Source organism: Ptychodera flava, chromosome 13 (assembly GCF_041260155.1).
Source record: "Ptychodera flava strain L36383 chromosome 13, AS_Pfla_20210202, whole genome shotgun sequence".
Taxonomy (NCBI): Eukaryota; Metazoa; Hemichordata; class Enteropneusta; family Ptychoderidae; genus Ptychodera; species Ptychodera flava.
The window spans coordinates 25,470,477-25,489,319 of NC_091940.1; the positions used below are offsets into that span (position 1 = coordinate 25,470,477).

Below are 18,843 nucleotides of genomic sequence, written 5' to 3' on the forward strand. Positions count from 1 at the left end.
CCGTCGATTCAATTCAACCATAATGCACGCAATTCTTTCATTGAAAGGGATAAAGCGCCCTGCAAGATGCCTGCACTCAGTTGGAGATCTTGTGAGGTCCTGTACTGAATGCAGTTAATTCTAGCAAATGGCTACTGCTATAAAGGTACCACACACACGGAAACCGCAGTTATTGTGGACTGTTGTAGCAGCGTGTCAAAAACAGGTGACATAGCTGCAAAGAATAAATGATGGCTTTTACTGATGTACAAGACCTGCTCACAGTACCTTCATGTCGGGATTTCTAATGTATTATACAGCAAGTGGAATGATCATCTCGAAAGATTGGATTGATGCCTGCCACTGGAAAGCAGGACTTTGGTTGAAACCAATGCCAGGCAATTGTACTTTTTTACAGTTTCATTACCTTCCTGGCCAACTAAATAGATAAATGGTATTCATTCAAAATATAAAGCAACAGGAGCATATCACAGGAAGCTTTTTTGTTTTCTATTTGGATGTTGAAATGGCAGTATAATTCTGAAAATATATCAGAGAATGTAGATAAATACAAAAGAGGGAGTATACATAGACAAACAAATGAGCAGGTGATGCTTTTATGTACAACTCAGATTGTAAGAGAGCGATATTCACAGCCAGACAGTCCGAATCATTGAATACGACGAAGTTTTCTGCCTGACACCGATGATTTATGCACAGAATGATGTAATTTGACAACCCTAGAGACCTGGGATGATTGTTGTATGTATGGGAAGAGCTCATTCATATGAATGAAGGTTTTTTTCATGTTGGAGGGTCCAAAGTGCCTATGAAAGACAAGATGTACACTGTACCATACTATAGGACAAAACTTATTTCAGAGAAAATGAGTCCGACCTTAAAATTCATGTTTGAAAATTTTAACATCGATTGAACGCATCTAAAGCAAGTTTATTCAATGTACCAAAATACCAAATTTGAAGGCTAGCTGACGGGCCATTATAGAGAAAATGTTTTGGCAAACTGAGAAACCTGGCCCAAAAAGTTTTCAATACCCAACTTCCACCAGCGTTTTGAACTATTCTGATTTCAGTTATCAATATTATTAATACCTACAAACTAAATTTGAAAGCTACCAGACATAGTTTCATCTACGTTTTGACCAAAATGGAACAAAAACCTACAATATAAAAATATGCAAATTTCAAGATTTTACATTTGTAAGCAAAAAACGAAATTTGGCACAAAGAATGCACAAATGTCCTCAATTGATAAATATGCAAATTAACACAGCTCCATGTCTAGCAAAACTGTTTTCATCTCTCTGCATGTACTTGGTACCTACGCATGTATGCCATCTTTCAATTGAATATGGCCTGCAGTTTTTAAAGAAATCATGTTCAATGACAGACGGACATACAGACAGACAGTGGCATCACATCAGCTCCTGTATGTAAACAAGGGAGCTAAAAAGGGGCTTGGTTGTGGCCTGGCTCGGAGTCATCATTACATTTAAATTCATCAATATGAACAATGAGTTCGTTTTAGGCAGAAGGGACTGAACAGTTTAGTGAAAAGAAATATGTTTGGGGTTTTTTGTCGTTTTGTTTACAGAATACAGATTCATGTTCGTAACTGGTAACTTACATACTGTTTTATTTAAACATAATGTAAATATTGCTACAAAACATGAAGAAAACACTGCAAACTATCGGTATGGTCTAAAGCCACACAGGAACATTCTGAGATATTTTACAGAGGGAATACACATCTTTTATAATACATGGTTCAATACAGGCGAAGTAGTGTCTTCAAATATATTTGGGCCGTGTAAAGCTTTTTGATATCAGTGAGCTACCACAGCTTTGACAAAAATGCATTGCTTTGAGAACGAGAAGTTAAATTACAACTGGCAGAAATAGAAGGGTATCAATAACTTATCAATTTTCTTTAATGTTGTGCGTAAGACAGAAGCAATGTGTAAACAACATACATTATCACAACAAAGCTACAACACTGGTAAAATCGTTGCGTGCTAGGTGTTTCCATGACAACCCGTAAGTGGCTTCCAATTTTCATGGAAATGGAAGTTGGCTTGTTTCCGTAGTAACAGGGAGCCCCATGCTGGTGGAATACCTGAGCTGCCTCCTGGTGTCACTCCTGTTCCTATGGTGACACACCGAAGCCCTTCTCGTATCTCAGAGACGACTTGCTGGCCATCTGTTTTCCTTCATGCACACTTGAAATGATTTTAACAATCACCTATGATCACTATGAATCAGTGACCAAATTATTTTAACATGTCCAAACAAAAGTCACCTCTGCAAGCATATTCCTAAAAATTTGCATATGTTTGTACACAAGGGGCAAACATGATTACACATCACGTCTGATTTTTTTTTTCTCAAGAGGGATTGTCACCGGACAAGGAATTCGATACTTAAATCTGCACATAAATATCAGTACTTACGTACAAATGTACCGTACTTTCTTTTTTCTGGAAAAAGTAAGATCAGTAAACTGAATTTCCCCAGGCTCTCAGGATATTAAAAAGACTCCCTCCTTCTTGCAGTGCAGTAAAAATAACAGAATGTCTTTCTTCTGTACAAAAACAAATGCTGTGAGCAAAATTTGTACATGTTTACAAGACAGGGTACGGTACACTGTACATGGAACACTCTGATCCCACACTGCTTGATTAATGCAGCATATTGTAGCACAACTCTCAAGGTTAAAATATAACAACACCATCTCCTGAAACTTAACACTTCTCTTGAGTATGTACATGTAGAGTATGGGTACATTGGAGCTGAACTTGATCCCGGGCTACTGCTTTGGTTCAACTGTCTCGCCTTGCTTCACTTCTATCACAAGCTTTGGTTCTGAATATATTTGACTAATAGTTACCTGTTGAAAAAGGAAATAATGTTGATGGTGTCTTCATACAATCAGCCTCTCCTGTGACAAATTAGCAGTAATGGACACATACATACACTTAATAATTGATTTGCGTTTTTGCTTTAATTGATGTTATAGTGCCACACTGCAATATCTGAGATTTTTATTTCTACGTCTATGTGTAACATTTTGTGTTTCTATGTTCATATGTATTTTCCAGTGCATGTCCACCCATGGCCAGCCTATGATTTGTATGGACAAGTCTGTAATTCAGTGATTGTTCATGTTCACGTCTTTTTTTCCGTTGTTGGTATCTTACATGTGTAGGCCATTTTGTTTCATAGTTTTTAATACTATTATGGGTCACGTGTACATAGACATGTTCAATTACGGTGGTTTGTGTTGAACCGGTGGCAGTGCAAGGAACTTGGCATATCGGTACTGTCTAAATTGACAAGTTGCCAACACTGTCAGGTGTATATGTCACTATTATCTAGTGGTAATATCAGTCCATCACAAAGAAATCAACTCTGTGAAAGTTGAAATATTACCTAGAGGGAGGTGTGACGTAGTTAAAAACAATACCACTAGATACCAGAAACCACGCTTATGAATGATACGTTCTGGACAGTTAGTTGGATGTGTCAAGATGTGTGGTGTTGTTTGGACTACACATGATGTCCTTCCGGAAGATGTTTCAACTTTCGCAGAGTTTATGACTGATATTATTGCCCCGATAAAAAATCACGTTGACAGTGTTGGCAACTTAGTTTAGGCGGTATGTATAGTTCCCACATTGCCAACAGTTCAACACAAACCACTGTATTACCATTGTATGTTCCCAGAGTTTATGATTTTCTTCTGTATCTCTAAGTTTCCTACGGTTCATACATGAGGGTAGGTGATACTGATTGCAGATGATGCAACTTTTCATAAAGCAGTGATAAAAGTATATACATAAATATATTTAGCAGACAGAAACACATACTCACCTGTCTTTTCAACAATTCTAAATTTTTTTCTGCCTTTGTTACCAGTTCATTAATTTTCACCGACTCTGTGACCGACTTATTTTCCTGAAAAGCATCTTGTATCCTTCTGTAAGCGTACGTCCTGGAAATGGGAAAACATAGTAGACCAGAATTAGATATAAATCTTTTCAATTAAAGATCAAGAAAAAAGACTTTGATCTGAATGAAGATATACATGTACGTCGATTTCTGGATAAGGCCAGAGTATGTGAATTCTTTGTTTTACATCCACTCAACTAATTCTGAAAGTTAGGTGGGTAAGTGGTTGAAATCCACACACACAAAAACTTCAATACACATCAATATGCCATTAGTTGACAGATTGCTCATACAGCCTGTTCATTACTTTTAGTATATGCTTCTATGCTTCCAGAGGATGTAATTTTACTTCTGACCAGATGGTTCAATGGTTGTAGTGTGACTGCTCTCAGGAGGTATTTTGTTACAATATAAAAGTACAAAAAAAGGCTTTTTTTTGCGACAGAATAAAGGAAATTTCGTGGCGCAATTTGGTGTCGTCATTATTTTTTGTTTATTTCAGATCCATGAGCTCATGAAATGGAGAAGAAGTACAATGTAATTCTAAAGTGACGAAACTTAAAAAATACCGCAATGATACGGTGTCGTTCACATTTGATCAGAATTGGTACATACCAAGTATGCGTACCAAAGATCAACAATAAATGTTGTTTCTATCTGTTCAGTGCAGGAAAATTCTACGTTGATGTTATGACAATGATTTCTGCACAGTACAACCAGAAAAACAACAAGAAATATTTAAACCAGAAAAACAAGAATGACAAAAGTAAATAAGGTCTGAAACTTTAGGTACTGGAGGTCAACTTTAGCAACATGCATAGCAGAGGAATGTTTCAACACAGCTAGTCCCTCTTAGTTTGAGCACACAGTAAGTAAGGCTACCCACAATTCTCAATGATCTGTACACATGGAGATCACTCACTGAACTGAAGCAAATTTCTTCTGTACACAGAACAACTCAGTCCATATTTCAAAATTCTGGGACCATAGTTCTGATAATCATAATTTTCTGATTTCTCACTGTGAATAATGAGAAGATCAACCCCTTTTCCGCAGAGGAGATGGCAATTTTGTAATCTTGTCGACATAGTTTTTTGACAGCCATATGCAATATTTTCAAGGAAACTAAGGGAATAAGTAGCATCTGTGTTGGCAAAAGAAAGGGTATTGATTTTTTGAATGTTTGTATTATTGTAACAAAGGAAATTAACATGTCTGACAAGTGGTATGATGAGACCATCTTAGTTGCTGATAACTTTACCTTGACAAGTGTACAATTTTTAGCACCTTCAAACATCAAATTCTTATTCAATTTACTCCTGAATTTTAAACATCATCAATAATTTTGGAACATAGTTTTAAACAATAATCCTTAAATTAAATTCTAAGTTTGAAATTGTTGAGAAACTGATAAAATTGAAGAAGCCTTTAGTAAATAATGTCTGAGCACACAAATCAAGGGGAATTGTGGGTAGTCTCACTTACTGAGGAGCAGGTCTGTTAATATGTGACAGTTCATAAACAATGACAGGAAATGACTCAAGGTCAGTGGAGTAGCCTGTTTCAGTCACTGGCATGCCAAAACTCCTGCACATTTGCAGGATTTCCCTCTTTCTTACCTCATTTGCACATTTTTGACACTGACAGGTTCATTTGAACAACGTCACATCTCAACCCCTGCCTAAACCTTTACACCAAATACTGAGATGGTAGCTTTGGCGGTATGGGAGCTTTTGTGTGTGACAGACATACATCCGCACATACATACCCACATACATACATACATACAGACATACAGACGCCACCGACTCATCATATAAGCTCTTTTTGGTATTTATATACATACCAAATATGAGCTAAAAATCGTTTTTTACAGACGCAAATTCAGTTCCAGCTGCAGCACAGTCCTCTACCTCATCTCAAGTTTTGTACATATTCTTTTCTATAGCGTATTTCTAACAGACTCAATGATGGCTCAGTCTAGATTTTCAACCACTTCTTAAAAAGGTAACTGCAGATACAATCCAAATACTCGGCATGCCAGAACTTAAATGAGTCAAATCAGCAATTTCAAATAAAACTCCCCATATGTTTTCAGTTGCATTGTGGGATATTGACAAAATCTGCAATTCACAAGAGCTCACAACAATATACATGTACCGGACTGTTTACTATACAATTGTGCCGACATAGATAGGTACTAAGAAAGGTGTAAAATTTCAACCTTGTGCAGAACAAAAATGCACAAATGCATTTCAGAGATATTCATAGTACATGATCTGTGCAGTCTCTTGAGAATGGACTAGCCTCATACCTAAAGTGACCCCACTGAACTCACGTTCCTGAATGAATACTCATGCCATAGAGGTTGTTGTTTTTCATCTCTGTTTGCCCCATTACATGTCATTATCTTCCAATTTAGGGTTCAACTTACAGGAAACACAAAATAATAGGCCTCGCGTATCTCTGACTGATTTCTAAAGTCACATTATCGGCAGAACTTCATACTTCATGTACGTGTGTAGGTGTTGCGGGACAGTTTCAAAGGATGGCTGACAAACATTGATCATTGATAACCATGGGTGGTATATAGGTATACATGTTCTATCTCAGAGGGTAGGTGTAATTGATTTATCTCAATTTACATTTGTATACGCTTGGTTCTTCTCTCTACATGATGAAATTCACTTCTCATCATTTTTCACCATCACGGCTCCCTCTGTAGTGACAACTTATATTGCTTGGCCGTTTATCCACCTAATATCCTTAGGGCACGCCGTCTAAATATTGTACCGGCAGAGCATAAAAAACAAAATTTACAATGCACTCAGTAGAATAGCTTTTGCAACTTTCATGAAGTATGGCCTGCCTACCACATCTTTGCTTTTGATAAATCTATTCAATTTACAGTTCTACTGGATGTCACTTTTGACCTGCAGGTATTTTTCAAAAATTTTCACCAGAATGTCAAATACAGTTTCTTATCCTGCTCACAGAAATCATGTTGACATGCCTATGTTCCACTTGTTGATGAAGCCTTGTTTTTAAGTGATGTCCTATGATATTGTTGAATTTTATCTATCAGCCAACGAAAATAACATTTTATATATTGTACGCAGTGTAGCGCGCGCGTGTGTGTGTGTGTGTGTGTGTGTGTGTGCACAGCTTTTACTTTGGTATTTCAAAATACCGGGTATTTGAGGGGAAAAAAAGAAAAAGCATTACAGTGTTCATTTCACAGGACAGAAATAATTAAAATATTCATCAAAAGTTGCCTGTGTGATTCTTTCATTACTGCATGTTAACAATATTTATTTGGTACACCCCCGGCTCATCATGGCTTTGAACTTGAACACCACAAGCAACGAAGAGACAAAAATCTGACTCGTGTTTTTTAATTCCGTGAAGCGAAAAAGACCACCCAGCCTCGACTAGTGAGAGCTGTAAATGCAAAACATCCAACAGATACTGTACACAGCATCTGCTAGTGATTCTAGGGACCTATCTATAGTCCTACAATATTTAGGCAATGCTAAAGAATCATGTGATCATTCATTACGGGTTATTGAATTATGAACCGGATTGCAACCATTCAGCTTACAGATACAACATCATACAGCTCAAAGTTGAAGTTGTTTACCATAAGCACCAAGTACTGTATAGCACTTTATCACAGCATGTGTATTCACAGCCAAGTGACTAGCTGACATGCCCCTTGGGGAAACTTGTTACTTTCCTTGCAACCCATCATGGTTGCCATTATCATGCCCAGGAGAGTGTACGGAATCAGTATTCCCAACTGTAGTACCCGGCAATCTCTTTACTTGTGAGATCACAAGTATATAGCACATTGCTAAATATAAAAGTTATGTTTGACATCTCCCCATTGTGAAATTAGGTGTGAAATTCACTGATAGGGTCATTTTTGTGATCTTGACCTCTTCAGTGAATTTCTTCATCTCGTTAGTGAATTTCACACCTGAATCCACATTTGGCTTCTGTGACTTTGTCAATAGCAGCAACAGGATAAAACTGCATTCATATTGGTTTGCAATTATTTCTAGAAAGATTCTGCTAAATTCTAACTATTTACACTCATTTTGTTTCATTGCCAAAAAAAATGCTCTTCTCAGAAACTTTTCACAAACTTTTCATCCACCAGTATTTGAACATTTGATTCGGATGTAAACATTTCATGAATCACTTCAATCCCAAATGATTAAGATCTGATGATAATAATATAAAATGCACAAACACAGGACATCTTTCTTTATCTCTGGGTGGTAATTAATGTTTATGATTGAATATACCGTATATGTAGTATCATGTGCTTGACATGCCTGCTGCTAACAAACATTCAGAAAAAATCTGTGTTTGCCATCAGAATATTTTGCTTCAATTTGTGGTTGGAATCCGAAACACGTTAATTTTTAAATTTCCATTATAGTGTGTGGTAAACGTGCAATTTTCATTTTTGTTGTACATCTACATTTAAATATGGAACCCTTGATAATATTTCACATATTTAGTTTTGTATGTTAATAACAGAGCTACGGCTTCATTTAAAAACATACATCCGCACATACAGACGCCACCGACTCACCATATAAGCTCTTTTTGGTATTTATATACATACCAAGTATGAGCTAATAAAATCAGCTAAGTTTGGGCTTAAATGAACAACAACAAAATTAAAATCCAGGAAGTGGTAAAAATCTTGGAGTGGAGCTTATACATGTGGAGTCATTTTACGCACACCTGCAGTGTCTGTGCGGATCACGGGTAATTTGAACCAAACAAATACACAAGTCAGCTCAAAACTGAGCTGCTGGGCATTGATAACCACCAATGAGACTTTCCATCGCAGGGACTGTAAAGACTCCTAGGTAAGGTAATTATCTGCTCTCATTTCACTGAGGCAGTGTCACTGGGGAGTCCTATAGACATTGACGCTATAACCTGGCATCAAAGGATGGAGATCTGTTTTCCGTGACAGCAATTAAAAGTTACTCATCTATTTTCCACGGATCTACAAATGCATGTACCTCATTGCCCCATCAATGTCAATCCGAATCTAAACCATTACACGCATTTATTTAGCCAAAGGGTGAAAGGCTTTGAAAGTCTTTTTCGGTAAAAAGCTCATAATTTCTTTCTTTTTGACACACTGAAATGGAATTTCTTCTACATGATACTCCTGTTTTGATGATAATACCTCTGGCTAACTTGAACATATATAGTATGTGCTTGATGAAAATGAACCCTGCAATGAAATTTTTGCAATAATGCAGCACAGTTTTGAACGTCATAACAGCTGAATAGGCACACATTACCATGCACAGATACACAAAATTATCATTTCAGTGTTCCTTTCAACAGTACGTTGAAATTTATTGCTCCATTACTGTTCAAAGAATTGCAATAAATCTACTCGTCAATGGGTGTTATTCTTCTAACTGCAAGGACTACCCTGGAAATATGGAATGAAATGTGAAGATAGCGGGCTGGCTAACAATAGAACACCTGGGAATTAACGGTAGCTGCAGAAATTCATAAATACGTTCTTGATCTGCAAGATTTCAATGTACAACAGTTTAGGAATATCTGACCATCAATGGATCAGTTGAAGCATTAAATATGGTACTGTAATTAGTAAACAAAATCAAATTATGTTAATCAGTTAACTCATGAAAAACAATGTTATTTTAATGCCAATAAATCAACAAGTGCTAACATTTCTCAGAATATTTTTGTGGACAGACAGGCATACATAGATATGCATACAGGTACATACATACGCACACATACTGTTACGATACATGTATGCATGCATGCATAAACATACATAGAGGCATAAAGACATATATATTCGTGTGCATATTACTGGTGCAAGAAATAGGTATTGACAGTGGTAACAGTGATGATTAATACAACACATGCAACGGAGAAAAAAAAGACACCTGCTGGCTGTGAAAGCTCAAGGCCTCTTTTTCTGCATTTGTTTCTGATCTTACTTTATTCAAAGGCATGTTACACAATAATTTGTGTCACTGAATAAAAAATATTCATTTAGTGGCCTGGTTTTGAAATCTTCCCATCATAATGTAGTTTATTTAATTTTCCTGTAATACCATTCAAGCATGAATGTTTATGACATGCCATGATATTGCAGGGTAAAATGCTAGAGTCGGAACATTTTTCACTATTATTTAGTATTACAACCATGAAGCTGAATTTCTATACCTTTTATCAGTTAATGGAAACTTAATATATTCTTTTCCATGGAATGTCCTTCTACGCCGTAGACAGTTTTTGGTCGTGATGGCACCCTCTATGGCACAAATCACCTTGACTTGAGCATCAGGCAGGGTGGTAAGTTCAGCTACCATCCATGACAGGATGAAATGAATTGCGTAACATGGTTGCAACAAAGCAAACATGCAGGTAGCTAAGCCGTTTCTACTGATAGGATCAAAAAATGACCAAACCATGGCTGTACTTCTGCCATGGTGATTATAATAATGTCCTGTGTTTTTGTCAGGGGTGGTAAGCTGGTAAATGTGAACCGTGTAAACAAATCATTCCCCCCATTTCCTGAACCTTAGCAAAAAACGCTGAAGTCTGTTTACCAGAGTGTGAAAAAAAAACCCCAGAAATGTTGTGTTCACATTTTAATTGCAGTGTATATTCAAAAAATTTTCATCAACAGAATATATCTATTATTATTTTTTTTCAAAATTCCTAAATAACATCCCTACATACTGGTGAGAAAAGAGCTGAACACACTTGTCAAAACACAATACTTTTCAAAGTTTAACTGACTAGTGCACAAAATCTTCTCGCAATGCATGCAAATTTGCAGATAATCAATAATATGTAGGCACAAGTCCTGTAAAGACCCCAGAAAAACGGGGTTCATAATTAAGTTACCTAACTGGAATGGCATACAGAATGTAATCTGAATATATCATTAGTCCACATTCATACTGTATGTTTAGCTGCAAATTGTACATGGTATTACTGCAGACTGTTTGATCTGGAAAATGGAATTTCCTGCACTAGTAAATAGCTTCGATTTGATGCTTCAAACAGAGTTTACAGTTCCACTAGTAATTGGCAAACACCCTACGCGTTCAATTTTTTACAATGCTCACAGCTCAATGCAGTGGTCGGGTCATACATGTAAGTTGACAAGGGTTTTTTGAGATAATTGGATTTGTCAGTTGCTGGAATGCAACCACCATGTACGCGTGTTTACAGGATATTTTCATTAAAACAAAAAGTCTGTAAATGTGAATGATGCCCTCAGTAGGAACTCACTGGAGAATTGTTCATAAAAACATAATAAAATTCCATACACCATACTTGAAAGAAGTGTGCTACAAAATATTACCATAAATATGACATAAGGCGGTATCTGCAATGCAATCTCCTGTCATCAGATATATCACTTACTCAAGACAAATATTTGATCTGAATTTTTTAAATCCACAAGAATCATCACCCACATGGAATTAATTTCACTGAGAATTGATATATTATTTAGCAAAATGTAATTTATATTCACTTCTCTTGTGGTGTCAAGCTCGGTGATTTATTTTCCATGACACGGGATGACAATAAAAGAGAAACAAAGACATTTTTACAATAAATTTGATGTGTCCTGCAGAGACGCTGTGCATGTTGACAGAATATAAATCAAAATTTCTGAGAATACACCCAACAGCAAGGGTTAAGTTGCAGCCAGTACACATATATCAAAGACTATTCAACTCCCTCCTCTTTTCTCACAATTCCTCCTCCTCATCCACGTCTAAATTTTCCCCCTGATGAAGTTCCTACAGTACCACCCATTGCGCTTTGCACATACATACATGTATGGTATTACCCAAACCATGGTATCAGGAAACACTGATCATAAGGACATGGCATTTTCTTTTTTACTGAAAGGCATGTAATGTATACATGTACACAGATATTTTGTTAGGCTATCCATTATGCTGTATTTTTCAAAAACAATATGGTCCAATTTGTGATGTCATTTTTTTTTTGGCTGAAAATAACTTGAGTCCCTATAAGTTAGCTCATTCAGGACTTCAACCTGCTGTGATCACTGGGGCAATGGCTAACATAACCTTGAAAACAAGAGTGTGTTAAAGGTATACAGTCACCTGTAATCTAAATATGCCCATATATGGTCAAAGGGGTGTTCCTTGGTATTCAAAATGCCAATGTAAGGGCGCACTTTTTAAAAGGCGGTCATCCGCTTAAAATCTGTGATTGGTTAGGTTTTCTCTTGTCATGGTAACTGTGGCAAAATTGGAACAGGTGACAGTATACCTTTAAGTAAAGCATGATTTTAGGCCCATGAATATCCTCCATTGCTTCTCATTCCTACTTGATTTACATATTCAAAGAATGCTATCGGGAAACTTTGCATAATCGAATACACTTATTTAGCAAATTAGGCATCGGATTTTATTGATATCATGCCTAGGTGTCAATATCATCCATGTGGTCCTTGTGAAACAAATGATTAGACGACCAATTAACACAAAGCAACACGTACTAGCTAGGAGATTCTGGTCTGATCCATCACAGTACATTCAAGACCTCACACAGCAGTAACTCTCATCCATTGGAGGCCTGTCATTTTCCATTTGCCAAGTCAGTAAAAACCATACTGAGCCAAAACCTGCAGGTATTTTCACCAACTTGGCGTGATACGTTTTAGCAGGTTTAGTCTGTAAAAATCTTGTTCATAGTTTTATGTGTTTTCTGGGGACTTTCAAATTTTCAAGTCTTTGTAAAAATGCAACCTATATAACCATCAGCAACTGGACCTGATGGTGACATAGGAACTTGGCGGGATAAGAATTAAAAACAAACACTCTTACAGCCTTGATTAGATTTGTTGCGATTCCTTTGAGCAAAACCCTTCAATGAAACTGTTTTTCAGCTAAAGCATGTATAGAGGCCCTACAGAAAAAATTTGCACTTCATGAATTATAAAATTTCGCATTTTGATACCGCGCGGAGCGATTCTTCAGAATACTGTCATGCCATATTGAGAAAATGCAATCAACAATTGAACTTTTCTGATTGTCACCTCTTGGAAGTCGCCTTGTAGCTCAGGTAGGTTATTAAACCCTTCCCACCTGATATCTTTGCTTTATATAATAGAGGTGTAGTTCATCATCAAACGGAAGGATTGGACCATGGAGCCACGATTGGACCAACCATGGCATAGGCAGTAAAAAAGCAAAATTTGTAGAACATCGCAATACGATGATGTAATAAAGACGGTTCCCAGACACTTCGCACCAAAACCACTTCGCACCATACCATCTCGTCCCATACCATTTCGCACCAAAACCACTTCGCACCAAAACAACCTCGTACCAAAACCTCTTCGCCCCAAAAGTCACGTCGCCCAAAACCATTGCCATCCGAAAAAAACACGACTTTACTCCCCAATTTATCGGTAACCGTTAAAAGCTGAAAATAACCAACCACTGCCAGTGAAGTTTTAATCACCTTTCTACCATCCCGGGACTGAAATCTTGAAATTGTACACATTTCGAGAAAATGACATCGCATCGTGCAATACCGCGCACGGCACCTGATATGTACCATTTAGTAGTTTGTGTGTTTCTTTTTTCTAATATATGGTATGGTTTCATGGAAGAAGAAATGGTTCGTGGTAGCCAAGTTGCAGGTAAAAACAACGTAATGATACATCGTGACATCGATGTTTTAGGACGAGTTGACGGTAAGCGAAGTGGTTTTAGTACGAGGTGGTACTTGGGGCGAAGTGGCGCTGGACGAGGTAGTACTTGGGACGAGGTGGTTTTGGTGCGAAATGGTTTTGGGACGAAGTTGTGTGGGGCGAACTGGTTTTGGTGCGAAGTGTCTGGACCCCATAAAGACGACACCAGCGTGATGACCAGACGCAAGCTGGCGCTATTTCAGACGGCACCAAAACATGTTCGCGAGCCGGACATGGATTTGACGAGGGCACCGCCACCGCGGACAGACAAAATACTAGTATGTCGGTCAAAGTAATTAGGTCACTTCCGCTATATAGATACTTGGCGAAATTATTATTATTATTATTATTATTCACGTCAAGTCCGACTTGCAACAAGAAGTAACGAGTTGCGTTCACGTGCTGTGTGTATTTCGCAACCTAAGTCGCGACTATGTAAGTTCAACCAAATCGTGGGTCTGCAAATAACATGTTTCTTGCTCGTGAATGAAGGGCTATATCTACGGTGGAGAATACTGTTGCAATCTACATAAGACATGGGAATATCTTACCGAAAGTTGTATCCAGTAAATTTCTTAGATTCCCGAAGGAGTTGTTTGTATAAGCTGAGCACTTTCATTCTTGACGTCGCCATTCTATCTTAGCAGAACTTTATTTCCCATAAATCTGTGCCGTCGTACTCCCTAACTGCCTGATTATTTTCGACCTTAAAATTTTTTAAAATTTCATGTCATCGACACATCTCACTATTAAATTTTCTTCTCACTTAAATTTTCATCCTCTAATTTACAAGAAAATTACCGAAACGCCCCATAGATTACTTAGTTTAATTTGATGCATGGCATCGCTCTACACTATATTTCTAGGGAGTCAAAATATGGCGGCCATCATCAAACATGTGAGTGCAAAATTGTGAAGCGTTTAAGCACGATATCTTCGTCTTCCCGTCGTTGTCTTAGTTTTAGGAGTGTAGTAAGATTGAAGGACACATATTTACTACATTTAAAAGCGAAGAGATTAAGAAGTATTTGTATGTAACCGTTACCCATAGTGTGGAGATCTGGCTGTCTGCTTCAACTTGAGGGCGCTTTGTTTGGTGCGAAAGAGCCCACGCCTGCTGTGCTCAAATCCAAAAACTTACAGATGTAAATAGCTTTTATTTATTGCATGCATAACACTGATTGATACTACAGTTAGAAGACAGCATGACATCGTTCATCACAAGGAGGCTAGTCTATAGTACAGTTAAGAAACATGGCCAAAAATTTATGTTAATTTCATCCGCCAAGTCGTCAAGGCAACTAGTGCACACGTCTTCGTTACTTCATCGCCCCGAACTTTCAAGGGAGGAAAAAGGCGACGTTGTCGTCAGTGGGAGGACTTTTCAACGGGATGATATGACAACAGTCACTCCAAAGATTATCTCCAAAGTTGGCAGGGACCTGCACAATATGAAGCAACATCCGATATGCATCATCAAAGAACTTATCAGGGATTTTTTCTACAAGCGTTTTCTAACCAACCGTGGAACTCCTCTGTTCTCAATCTATGACAACCTGAGTCCCATCGTTAGCACGGAGGAAAACTTTGACCAATTACTGGTACCCAGAGATCACATCAGTCGACAGAAACAAGACAACTATTACATCAACTCCTCAACCATTCTACGCGCGCATACCTCAGCTCATCAGCATTCGTTAGTCAGAGCAGGACTGGATGCTTTCCTAGTCGCGGGTGATGTGTACAGAAGAGATACAGTTGATGCGAGTCACTATCCAGTCTTCCATCAAATGGAAGGTGTGCGACTCTTCACTGAATATGAGGTAATGCGATCAACCCTTTCAATCCAAAACTGTGGTGTAAACATAGACAGTAGAGAGTTTCTTTACTGTCTATGGTGTAACCCATGGTAGTTATATCTCCACGTGTAACCCAATTATTTTCTGTGATAAACATCGACTTTCAGAGGGCAAAATTAAGTATGTATGGGTAAATGTAAAGATTACAGTGTAAAAGCCTATCATGTCAGTTACTGTATCATGGTTTAAGTAGTTAACTGATAGATACCTAGCCAACATGATGGCCTTTATATATTTAAATAAGTTTATAATGTGTAATTTGTTGTTTACAACTGAATATTTGTCTTGATAGAATTCATTTGTCAACAATACTTAGTGTAACAGGAGTTAATACTTTGTATTTCAAGAAATAAGCAAATGTATTTGTTTGTAGGACAAAAAATGACAATGTTATCCAAAGTTGTAGTTACTATTTCTTGAACTGAGTAAGTTACTGACCCAATGGAGAGTGTACCATAGCAGTATGATGTCAATTTCAAGTGTTTTTTAATTCAGTTATCTTTTCCACAACATATTTCATTTCAGTTGTTCAAAGACTGCCAAGGTGCATCCGATCTGAAGCTGTTTGAAACTGGCAAGAAAGACTCAGACAAACAAGCGTGTCACACCCTTGAAGCAGTAAAGCTTGTAGAATTTCAACTGAAACAGACCCTGACTGAACTCGTGGAACATTTATTTGGGAAAGGTAAGACCCTCATTTCGTGTCTCTTGATCAGAGGTTTCTGTCACGAAATATATGTTCATTATTTGCACACATTCATTTTGCAGTACCTATGTATGTATAAAGTTTACGTGGCTTTCCCAATTATTTTCCCAGGGTTCCCTTCAGTGTATCAATATAATTAAATGAAGGGGACAACACAAATGTTTCCAAGGTTCCCTAGTCATTCAACAATTTTCTTAAATCTTAAGGAAAAACAATGTCTTCTCTGTTTGATGGCTTTTCATGTTGAAAACTGCTGGTTACGTTCCCAAGAAAATTGCCCCCCCCCCCAAAAAATATGGGTACATTTTTAGCAAACCCGACCAAACTGTATGAATTTTGATATTCTGTGGAACTCATTGATGTGTGGTGGGTGCAATTACAGAACATCGAGCACAATCACAAAAATGGAGAGGTTTTCTTTCCAAGGGGCCTGTCTGATAGTTTTGTGAAGCAACTTGACCCCCTAGGATTCTGTTAATTTAGAATGGCTGCAGTATTCATCAATTTTTCTGTGTGGAATTATTTCTTCCATTAGCATTTGAAAGGGTCAAAATTTAAAATACAAGGATGTCATTTCTCTGCAAGTGGCTTCATATTTTTTTTTGTCACTGAGAGAAAGAGTCATAGATATAAAAATATAGGGTTATTCTGGTATGTCAATTCACAGGTGACAGAAAACCAGACTGAATTCATTTTGTTCATTTTGTGTTACCTCCAGTTGTTGCACTGAATTCCTATACAGTAGGTTTCTTCTTGTCTCAACAAACCAGGTATTGAAACAAAATGGATTGAGGTCTATTTTCCTTTCACCCATCCATCCTGGGAACTGGAGATTAAATTCCAAGGTGAATGGTTGGAAGTACTAGGAAGTGGAATCATGGAACAAGCTATTTTAAACTCTGGTAATTACAATGTCCAGTCTATATGTATATGTCATCTGTGAGTCATCTTGAAAAGTTGTTTTACAGCCGATAGACTCACAGTTAAATAAGTACAGCTTTCCACAAGTGAACTAACCCAATGTGTAAATCAGATTCATACAAGTTTGACACTTTTGAGATCAAGTCCTTCAAAATTGGCATAAAACTCATGCTGTTCCTCAAAGCTAAGAATGATCACTTCTACATCAAAATGTTTATATGAAAACAAACAACTTGCCTTTCTGAATTGTACATGGTTTTGCTTTTAGATGTTCTGTATAATATCACATTTCCCTCAGTTGTCATGGTTACAACCAAATACAACGTAAACACCAAAGGGACTGTCTTATAACACTGTTAAATAGAAACTTTTGAGCAGATCAAACAAATTTTGGGAAATTGTAGCTCCCCCTACCAACTGAAGGACTTTATGATAAGTTGAGAACAAAAAATGAAAATCAGTGCAAAGCATGTAAGATCTAAAAAATTATTCAATAACAGCTTTTGTTCTAACAAACTGTTTCTAATATTTTATCTGTAGCTGGTGCAGGAGAGAAGATAGGATATGCATTTGGTTTGGGATTGGAGAGGCTTGCCATGATTCTGTTCAACATTCCTGATATCCGATTATTCTGGAGTGAGGATGACAGATTTCTATCTCAATTCAAAGTGGATGATCCATACAAAGTGACTTTCAAGGTAAAGATACAGGCTGTTTCTTAGATTTTAGAATCTACTTTCCAGATATGGTCCAGAATGTAAGTTTTGGAAAACCAGAATATGAGCTGTACGTAGGATTTCTGGACAGATAGAAAGGTAGGGTGTCTGCCACATGGTATAGACTCTGTCACAGCCTTACTTCATAGCATGGTTCCCATTTCTGCCTTCCATAGATGTGATGTCACCCTTTAACCGAGCAAATCTCATTGTGCAAGCTAAACATTTAGTAGCTTGGTTGGCTCTATTGGCCCACTAATAGCTAAGCTTTGCCACACTGGACAAAGTGGTATGGAAGAGAAGAAGGATGAAAACATAATTTGTAGTCTGAAAAGGGCTGTTAAAGGGTCTAATTATGACAACAAACTTTACAGCCAGGTTTGCTGGACAGACCTCAATGACTAAGATTTCCCAAAGAAAGCATTGTGTGTTTTTTGTCGGTATCTCATGTTGATATTTGGAAGTGATAATCTTGAAAACAATTGATGTGATTTATTGCAGCCGTTCAGCAAATACCCGCTACTACGGAATGACATCTCATTCTGGTGTCCTCCCGGCTACCAGTCTAACGACTTCTACGACGTCGTCAGATCTGTTGGTGGTGACTTGGTGGAAAGAGTGACATTGATAGACGAGTTTGTGCACCCAACGACAAAAAAGCTGAGTCACTGTTATCGGCTCGAGTACAGACACATGGAAAAGACCCTGACACAAGACGAAGTGAGTGTGATACACTGGAAGATTGCAGACGCTGCTGAGGCAGAAATCAAAGTTGAAGTCAGGAAGAAATGAAAGGAAATGAAAGAGAACTGCATAGATTTCACAAAAAAATTGGTCTTTATTAGGGCAATCACTGAAGTAAAACAGCATCACCGTCGAAGTTGGAGTTAGTGAATATGAGAGACAATATAGAAATAACGGGCGA

The 18,843-nt window shown here is 37.6% G+C and overlaps 2 protein-coding genes across 2 annotated transcripts; one reads left to right on the plus strand and one right to left on the minus strand.

The window, feature by feature from the left end:
* Positions 1–1,611: 1,611 nt before the first annotated feature.
* On the minus strand, positions 1,612–14,397 carry LOC139147958 (LYR motif-containing protein 4-like). The gene is made up of 3 exons (XM_070719212.1): positions 14,268–14,397; positions 3,870–3,990; positions 1,612–2,886 (listed from the first exon to the last, which is right to left on the minus strand). The coding sequence occupies exons 1-3, from the start codon at positions 14,348–14,350 to the stop codon at positions 2,806–2,808; spliced, it is 285 nt and encodes a 94-aa protein (XP_070575313.1). The 5' UTR covers positions 14,351–14,397; the 3' UTR covers positions 1,612–2,805.
* Positions 14,398–14,585: 188 nt separating this feature from the next.
* LOC139147954 (phenylalanine--tRNA ligase, mitochondrial-like) lies at positions 14,586–18,843 on the plus strand. The gene is made up of 5 exons (XM_070719210.1): positions 14,586–15,539; positions 16,101–16,260; positions 17,052–17,183; positions 17,743–17,900; positions 18,420–18,843. The coding sequence occupies exons 1-5, from the start codon at positions 14,922–14,924 to the stop codon at positions 18,708–18,710; spliced, it is 1,359 nt and encodes a 452-aa protein (XP_070575311.1). The 5' UTR covers positions 14,586–14,921; the 3' UTR covers positions 18,711–18,843.